Below are 9,716 nucleotides of genomic sequence, written 5' to 3' on the forward strand. Positions count from 1 at the left end.
TTTTTCTACGAACAATATTACCATCGCCATCGTCAAGTATAATCGACGCCAGCTTGAGAACCTATCAGCATCGATTAAAGGTTGTGTGGTTTCGCCTTTGGTTATATGAAAGGTAAAATGTCGGTGTTCAGTATGCTCCACTGGTCCGAGGTCGTCGCATTTCGGCCAATCGGTTTGATTGAAAGATAAGAATTTCGGCCCGTGCAGCCAGATATCGGAACTTTGTTGCCGGCTGAATTTCGTTGCCAAGTCAGCAGGGTTAAGTTTTGAGGGAACCCAATTCCAGTCAGTGGCGTTGGTCGCCTCGAATACCTCGCCCACGCGATGCATTACATACTGTTTGAAATTTCTCGGATCCATGCGGAGCCATTTGAGCACGGTCTTTGAGTCTGACCACCAGAATCGAGCATGAATCGGAACTTGTAGTGCCTTCATCACATTGTTCGCCAATCTTACGCCAGTCACTGCAGCTTGTAGTTCGAGCCTCGGGATAGATAAGGGCTTTAGCGGTGCTACTTTTGACTTAGCGGCCACGATGATAGTGTTGACTTCGTTTTTGTTTTTCACTCGCAAAAAGCAAATTGCCGCGTAAGCATACTCGCCGGCATCTACGAAGGTGTGGATTTGGTTGCATTCGGAGTCTTTTAGAAGTTGTGAATAACATCGCGGAATCGTAATAGAGGTTATTGCTGGCAACAACGTCTTCCACTGGCACCACTTGTTGTAAAGCGGACCTGGGAGTGGGTCATCCCAGTTAATGGCCGATCGCCATACATCCTGCAGTAGTATTTTAAGACCTATGGTGTAATGTGCCACAAACCCGAGAGGGTCGAAGATGGACATCAACACCTGGAGTACTTCCCTTTTGGTTGGGACCAAGCTACATTGCAAGATGTCTCGTCTCATTTTGGAGAACCTGCAAATAAACTTAAAAACATCGTTAGTTGGATCCCAAAACAAACCTAATATTTTTTCTGCATTGCTTAAGTCCTTAGGAGTTTGATCTTCGACGGACTCCCCTGGAAGTTGCCTCAGAACAGCTGATGAGTTAGATGCCCAGTTACGAATGTTGAATCCAGCTTGAGCGTGAATTGCTTTCACTTGCAGAGCCAGTTCCAGTGCTTCTTCTTCGGTATCGACGCTGTCGATGAAGTCATCGACGTAATGATGCTTTTGTATTGCTTCTACCGCTCGCGGTGATGTTTGCTTGTATTGCTCTGCATTTACCTCTCGAACAAAGTGAGCAATGCAAGGTGCGCAGCTGATGCCAAAGGTAAGCGCTTGCATAACGTAGATGTGAGGGTTATGTAACTCCTCACAGTTCTCGTGCCACAAGAACCTCTGAGCGTGCATGTCCATTTCTCTTACGCGAATCTGGTGGAACATTTCGGCAATGTCTCCACAAATAGCAAACTGCCCAGTTCTAAAGGCCAGTAATACGTAGACTAGCGAATTGAGTAGATCTGGCCCGCACAGAAGGAAATCGTTAAGAGCGGCTCCATCAGATTTGGCCGCAGCGTCCCACACAAGGCGCAACTTGCCGGGTTTGTTGGGGTTTAGTGTGATAAATATCGGCAGGTACCACTCGTGGTCGTATGATCTATTTACTTCGTCTGCAGTTAACCTTCTTGCGTAACCTTTGCTAATTAAGTTGTCTATTTGCTTCTGCATGTCACGTTGCAAATTGGAGTCCTTAGCTAACTTTTTCTGCATACATCTGAAGCGTTTAAGGGCGTTGTCGTAACTAGCTGGTAACTTTGCGTCGTCATGCTTCCACAACAACCCCACTTCATAGCGGCCCTCTCTTTTTTCACACGTTGAATTTAGAATTTGCAGCGCTCTACAGTCTTGTGGGGACATGAGCTCTCTTTTTTGCGGCATCTCTAGGCTGAAGTACTCCTTGATCTCTTCGTGTAGGATTTCGTATTTCTTTTCGCAGTCACATATGTGAATATTCAATAGTTGTGAGTCAAAGTGGTTAGTAGTACCTCCCTGCAAGGTCCAACCTAAGCGACACTTAGTGGCGATCGGCTCAAGCCAGTGTCCCTCACGAGTCTTGATAGGCACCGCAAGTTTCCAACAATTGGCTCCTATTAGAATACCCGGCTCGGCATTTTCATATGACTCGATCGGAAGCCCGCGTAGATAAGGGTATTTCTTCGTAATTTTCTCCATATTAAGAGACTGGCTAGGCAAGCCCAGTCGCGAAACGGTGTGCACTTCATTTATTTCGTATTTTGCATTATCGTATGCGTTTGAAATCTGTATCGACGTTCGCATTGAGTCGCTTTCGATCCGTGTGTTTTCGCCGGTCCAGCGAAGGCACAGTGATTCTAGCTCGCCGTCCAAGCCCAAGGAATCATAAATGTGTTTTTCCATCAATGTCACGGATGATCCCTCGTCTAAAAAGGCGAAGGTTTTTATGGATTTACCCTTTGAGTGTATGCGAACGGGTATTATACGAAAACATGGTGCATCTTCATCATTACCTACATGAGTGTTTACCAGTTGATTATTTATTAGAGGTGGTGTGGTATTTTGCTTTTGCTCAGCATACGTAGATACGCTCTTCGGAGTGTTTTTATGAAGAAGCTTGTGGTGCTTTGATTGGCAACCATCGACTCCACACTCCCTGTTCGCATAACACTTTCGGCGGTGCATGTTAGCATTGTCTGCACAATTTATTGGATTTTACTACATCCCACTTGCGCTCCAAGGTGAGTTTACTAAATTCTACACACGTCTGTATTTTATGATCGGTGCACCCGCATAAAACACACCCAACTTTGTTATGGTTTTCGACACCAGTTGCTTGCGTGTGTGCGTTAATTACGCCACTCTTTTTGGATACACGTGGTGTGATCACCTTACTTGCTGCTTCGGCTATTTGGAAAATCCAATCACTAAACGCTTTAATAATTGGTACTCGCTCGTCTCGCTGTAACATTGCCCAATTTAACTTGTGTTGGCTTGGAAGCTTGTCAACGAATTCCTTCACCAACATTGGATTATTCAGATGCGCCTCTATATGGCAGGCTTCCATCGTAGAGCAGATGTTTTGCACGCACAACGCGAAGTCGATAAGACTTTCCAGTTTTTCCTTCAGCAGTGGAATCGCCCTGGCTTTCTCCACCAACGATTCTAGTATATGCTCTGGACGTCCAAAACACATCTTAAGTGTCTGAATTATTTCCGGGACCATAGAGGGGAGCAATAATTTGCAGCGCGTACCGTCTCATAGGCCTTTCCCTTGAGACACTTCTCCAGCCGCATTAGGTTTTCGGCGTCGGTGTACCCCGCTACTTGCGTGCTGTTTTCGTAGTTACTTATGAACAGCGGCCAGTCATCCGGATTTCCGCTGAAGGTAGGCAAATCCTTTGGAATTACTTGTCTAGCGGCAAGCTGCGAAGAAGTCGGAGCTGTAGTTGTGCGGTTGATTCCGATAGACGAACCGCCTGCGCTTAGTATTTCGTACTTTTTTTGTAGATACCTTTGCTCTATTTTTCGCTTTCGCTTGCTGTCCTAGACCCGGGAGTTGCTTGGCAGGTGGGAACATTGCGGTTGAATATATCATTGGTGGGTTCGCGCGATGCGCATTGGAGGTGATAACGGCAGGAGTCATTATCGTTGCCGTTGATACGATGATATTGCTTGCTGTTGTAATTGAACCTATTGGTTGTTGACCATGTGTACCGAATGCTGCAGAATTATTATTCTGTACGTCCGTATTTGGCGACGATGCTGCTTGTGGTTGCCCGGTCGTTACCGTAGATATTTCACCATTAGATGTCGGGGGAGCGATAGTGCTCTTTTCAACGTGATTTGTCTGCGCGGATTCGCAAGATTTACAATTCCAACTTATGTTGGTCACGTTACTATTCACCCCGACACAATCGTAGTGGAACCACCTGTCACAGGAGTCGCACTGTACCATGCGGTCGGTATCTTTTTCACAACAATTATTGCAATTGTACTCGTTAGACATGTTTATTAACTTTTATTTTAAAGAAAATATTTTTAAAGATTTGTTGTCTCTCAAATAAATGACCAAATACAAATTTTTTAGCTTTGCTTTTAACTTTATTTGCACTAATTCATGTGCTACTTGCGCAGCCCTTTAAAAATATTTTGTATGGTTAATACGCGTGTCAAATACAAGAAAGACCCAGAATTTTACTCTGGCGGGGTTATTTATACACTTATGAAATGAATACAAAATATAACGGTGGCTATTTAACTATTTACAAAATGTATGTACATACATATATGGCTTATTAATGTTGTAGTACGTATGAGTGAAGATGATTTAACTACACGTATACACTCATGTATATATAGGTATGCTAAGGTGGTAGGCAAAGTGATAAGTATACCCAGCGGCGGTGTAAACGAGTATACCCAGCGGCAACACAATAATTTTAAAATATTTGCTCAAACTGAACATTTGAAAACATGTACATATACGTATTCGACAGTAGCTGAGTGTGCAGAGAAGCGTGCGACTATTTGTAAGCTTTCATGAGGTCCCAGGTTCTTATGCCGGCAGACGAACATATTAAAAAGTATTTTAAAAGTATAATTAATTTCTGAGTATAATTAACTATTAAAAAACATTTGTGAAGTTCGGAATCAAAAATTGCAGAAAACCAACCGGAAAAGTGTTCGTTGCACAACCCTTCGTAACACTTTTCTATTCAACTTTCTTTCAGTTTTCTGATCTCTTTCCGCAGTTTTTGCTGGCTATACAACCCCGCATACAAAACCGCGTATCGTCATTCTACAAAAACGCGTAACTGACATTTGCTGCCAAAAATTGGAATTGCTTACAGAAGCTGTTGGCTCAATCCTTATCCATTCGTCCTGAAATATACTATCCTGAAATGCGATTGGTTTATAAAAAAGAGAACCATTTTGAAATATGAGTGTTTTTACTATCTAGATAATAATTTATGCAACCTCACATAGGCGGCTTTGCATTTTGTTGATACGCGGTTTTGTACTTTAACCGTTTTTTTTTAGTTTTTTCGAGGTTCACACTTGTTGTAGGTCTATTCAAGCAGTAAAATCTGCATCTGTTTTAAAGCTATTTCAGTCCTCTTCCATATGACACCAAATTTGTTTAATTTGGATAGTCGGTTTGCTTATTATCCGAAAACGACTTTTATTCCAGAATAATATTCGCAACAACCCTGATAGATACATACATAGGGTGCCCATCGAATTTTTATTTATTTTTTATTTCCAGGCTTGCTTCCTTTTTATGAGAAATATTATTGCCTATCTTTATAGGTTTTTTAAAAATCATTTAAAGTTCGCGACTTGTAATTTTAGGTCAGAAAATATGGTTTTGTAGATTTATCAGTTTAATTGTACTAAATATTTTGTAATTATTGAAATATGGAATCGTCAAAACTTAAAAAAATAAGAAAATATAAATTTTTTTTATTTGCTCAATGAAAATCCCGACAATCTAAGTATGACAATAGATTATTATACAGCATTTTAAAGGCCTATAAATCCTTTTCTCACGACATGTTCGATCTTTAAAATTTAATGAAAAATAGTCATTCAAAAATGATAAATGTACAAAACCGCGTTTTCTAGCTTAAAATGAAATGAAATGAAAGGTTTATTTAAAATTTTAGTTTTTTAGTTTTTTGAGGTGCTGCCCCTGAAATGTTTATGTATAAGGAGAAAATATTTATCATTTAATATAGACTCAATTGACCCAGATTAACCCATACCACAAACGTGTTGGAATAATGAACCATGTATCGTGGTTCTGTGCGTTATTATCTACTTACTCGTACATGTAAAAAGTCCTAAATATACATACATATTTCAAAGGAACGAAATCAAACTTATTTTTAACCGAGTTCACAAAAAGGCGAAGGCTATCAATTATCAATCCGTCGGAATATTTTTTTTACGTATTTTACCGCATAACTTTGGACCACGTTAACCGATTTCTATAATTTTTTTTTTAAGGAAAGGTGTTACCCCACAGGTGGTCCCATACTAATTTGGTTTAAATCCGATCATTGGATCATGAAGAAATTAACGATAATCTTAAGTTTGTATATGAGAATTGAAGTCGGTTTTGTTTTTTGCTTAAAAATTAGTTGTCCATTTATTTATGAATGATGGGGTGAACAGAAATAATTTTGGTTTGCATCATGCTATGTTTTATACAATAGTAACCGTGCAAAGGGCGCTAGTAAAGTGGCTAGCCAAAGGCAGCACTGACGGAAAGTGATACTGTCGTTATCTCAACTTCGACCCATTTGCGGCACGGGTTCGACTTGATTAATTGAGCCAAAATTTTTAGGGAATTATTTTTTCAATAAAGGTAACCATTTCAAGGAGAAGCACCCGCAAATCTCCGATTTTCAAAAATAAGGGCCACTTTAATGTACATTAGACTGGGTCGAAAAAATAAGTTGCTAATGTCCGCCCCTAAATTTAAAGATTATGTTGAGAGGGTTCTGGAAAAATTTTTTTTTTTTTTTTTTAACCCTCCGAAATACAGCCGAAATGGTTTTTTCGTTGTAACTTGGTTATTTGACGGCCGATTTTTAAAATTGATATGTCATTATTTTTGTCTTGAGAAGCTTCACTTTTCGTTCTTATGTCTTTTTAAGCTTTGAAGTCGCGTTCGCATGATAAGGGCAGAAACAAAATTTTACCCCCCCTAAAGTATATTTTTTTCCTTACCAAACGAAAGTACTTAAAAATTCAAGAAAATGTTGCCTTCAAACTATATTACTAAAATAATAAACAAAGGAGTTATAGCACTTTTAATATCACAGGTCAACATGAGTTTCAGATGTAAGTATAATAACACAGTACAACAAAAATTGATTTTTTTTATGCAACAGAGTAACCTAAATTTAAGGATTATGTTAAGAGGATTTCGAAATTTTTATTTTATTTTTTTTTTAACCCTTCGAAATACAGCCGAAAAGGTTTTTTCGTTGAAAGTTGGGTATTTGACGGCCGATTTTTAAAATTAACATGTCATCACATTTGCTTTTAAGCTATGAAGTCGTTTACCCATGGTTAGGTCAGCTAACAAAATTCGCCCCCACAAATTCCTCCAACAGTTTTCTTAGTTGGAAATTTAATCTCACTGCTTTCGTACCAATTTAGGTACATTTTTGCTACGATTTTTCCCAAATTCATACTCTTTGTTTTCGTCGCATCAGCAACCCGGGGAGTGCAAAACTGACGCTGTCAATAGCGAGCTAACCTCTTGTAATTTAATCATGCCAATAAATTTTATAAATTGTGGAAGTCAAAGTAAATAAGTGAGTCAAACCTGTTGTTTCGTATTGATAATAATAATTTATAATTAATACCATAAATTGTGCTGGTGAAATAAAATTAAAAAGTGACTTAACAGTGTGTGCAATTTAAAAATGGCTTTCGTTAAGCGCGATATTGATATTAAAATGTTACCTACGAAACGTGGTGTTATTGAATATTTTTTGTTCCTTAAATATTACGGCTCTGCAAGTGTTCCAAAAAATCGAAGTCTCAATGAATATTTGCCAATAGTTATGAACACAATTTCAAAGTTGTGGCAGCAGGCAAACATCCCTATAGTTACAAGAACTACGCTCCGGAGAAACATTGAAAGCCTCCTTCAAAGTTATTACAATGTAAAAAAACATCCTTATGAATATAATGATCAGGAATGGAATAAAATATTGTTAATTTCAAAGTGTAAGTGCATTATGGACTTAAATCGACAATGTGATTGCCCTAGTGCAAGTAGAGTTCCAACCGCGGTAAATGACTTTCTTTATGATCAATGCGGGCCAAGGCTTTTGTCATTAGATAGTGGGCTTGATCATACTAGAACTGACAATTGCTCGCTAGAATGTAATGTTGAAAATCACACTGAAACCGCTGCAAGTTCGATTGGTTATGTGCCTAGCTCAAGTGAAGACGATGAAGCAAGTGAAGAAGTCACACAAAGTTTAAAAGTATCTGATTTGTCCTTAAAAAATTATTGCTCGGCGTTAGATAGGACGGATACTTCAGATCGCTTTGGATCATTGCTTGCTACAATGCTAATAAAAGATTTGCAAGCTGCGATTGCTACAAAAGTAAAAAAGGATTTTAAAGAAAACACAGCGGATAAAATTATGAAATATTTTGATTATCTGGTCATTGACAAAAATAAAATTTCACGCGAGCGTAACAAATGTAGAGCACAAACTGAAGCAGCAACAAAAACTGGCACTGATCTTAAATGCATTTCGTATGATGGTAAACAGGACGTAACACTAAAAAAAAAAATAGTTCACGGTAGCGTAAGAACAATGCTTCTAAGAGAGGAGCATATTACAATTTTGAAAGAGCCTGATTCGAAATTTATTGGATACGTATCTCCAAAAGAAGGCACTGGGGAAGCAATCCAGCAAGCAATAGTAAGCTTTTTGAATACCCAAAAATATTGCTTAAACGAACTTGTAGCTATAAGCTGTGATGGTACAGCTGTCAATACTGGATATAAAATTGGAGTAAATGCACAAATGGAACGTTATTTACAAAGGCCCTTGCAGTGGAATGTGTGTTTGTTACATTTCAACGAGTTGCCTCTAAAAAAGTTGTTAACGCATTATATTGGCAAGCAGAAAGGACCTGGTGTTTGGCCAGGGGTGTTGGGGTCTGAAATTATGACTTGCACCAAATACCCGGTAGGTTGTCCACACTATAATAGTTAATGTTATAAACAAAAACATATATTTTCCTTATCAGGTTGTAAGTGGTTTTGAGGCTATTGCTATGGGAGTTATTCCTGAAAATATTGGCTCTTGGGAATTACGCAATGATCAGCGTTATTTATTTGATATGGTTTTGGCAGTAAATAATGGTGAATGCGATGAATATCTCGCTAGTAAGAGCCCCGGTCCCGTCAGTACAGCTCGGTGGCTTACAACAGCTTACTTCGGGTATATGTTTCCAAAGAAAGCCCGTCAGCGGAGTTGCGAAACATGGTAGAGTTTGTTGTGAAAGTTTATGCACCATTCTGGTTTCTTGTAAAGAGCCAGCCACAAGCAATTCATGGAAGTAGACACGTTTTTAAGTATATTTGCTGGATACGCGAACTATCAAATGCTGTTCAAGCCATTATACGTTCAGCTATAGAAAATAATGCATATTATTTTCACCCAGAAAATATATTATTAGCCATGATAACCGACGCTGATCCAGAGATACGTAATGATGGGTACGAAAAAATCAAAACAGCACGTCAATATCCACCAGCAGGGCTTCGCGTGTTCAAGGTCCCAAAGCATGGCGTAATAAACTTTGAAAGTAAGTCGTATGTCAGCATGATCGATTGGAGTCAGTTTAAGATTACGGAACCCCCTTGTGTGCAGTTCTACCCAGATAGTGAACTTACAATGTTTCAATTTTCGGAAAATGAAGTGATAAATATCCCAGGTAAATATCTTCAAACTAAAAACTTCACGGGTCTTATAGTACTTTTAAATCATTTTTTTTTAGAGTTCCTCTGTCATTCCCAGAATACCGAACGGTTTGTGCGTGTTGTTAGTGAGTCTGCAAGTGCTGTCACTGATGAAAAGCGCCTGGGCCACATTTTTGCAAAATTAGAAAGCCGAGACCAATATAAAAGCCTTGATTCGCGCCAAAATTTGCTTAAGTAGCAATAAATATTGTAAGTGAAATAACTTTTTTGTTGA

At 39.0% G+C, this 9,716-nt stretch overlaps 2 protein-coding genes across 2 annotated transcripts; one reads left to right on the top strand and one right to left on the bottom strand.

The window, feature by feature from the left end:
- Positions 1-902: 902 nt before the first annotated feature.
- LOC118734801 lies at positions 903-3,172 on the bottom strand. Its single transcript, XM_036464488.1, has 3 exons — positions 2,872-3,172; positions 963-2,489; positions 903-916 (listed from the first exon to the last, which is right to left on the bottom strand). Exons 1-3 carry the CDS (start codon positions 3,170-3,172, stop codon positions 903-905), a joined length of 1,842 nt encoding a protein of 613 aa, XP_036320381.1.
- Positions 3,173-8,957: 5,785 nt separating this feature from the next.
- LOC118749305 lies at positions 8,958-9,709 on the top strand. Its single transcript, XM_036484107.1, has 2 exons — positions 8,958-9,456; positions 9,520-9,709. The coding sequence occupies exons 1-2, from the start codon at positions 9,003-9,005 to the stop codon at positions 9,678-9,680; spliced, it is 615 nt and encodes a 204-aa protein (XP_036340000.1). The 5' UTR covers positions 8,958-9,002; the 3' UTR covers positions 9,681-9,709.
- The last annotated feature ends 7 nt before the right edge of the window (positions 9,710-9,716 follow it).

Source organism: Rhagoletis pomonella, unplaced genomic scaffold, assembly GCF_013731165.1.
Source record: "Rhagoletis pomonella isolate Grant_MI unplaced genomic scaffold, Rhpom_1.0 Rhpom_scaffold_00001, whole genome shotgun sequence".
Lineage (NCBI taxonomy): Eukaryota > Metazoa > Arthropoda > Insecta > Diptera > Tephritidae > Rhagoletis > Rhagoletis pomonella.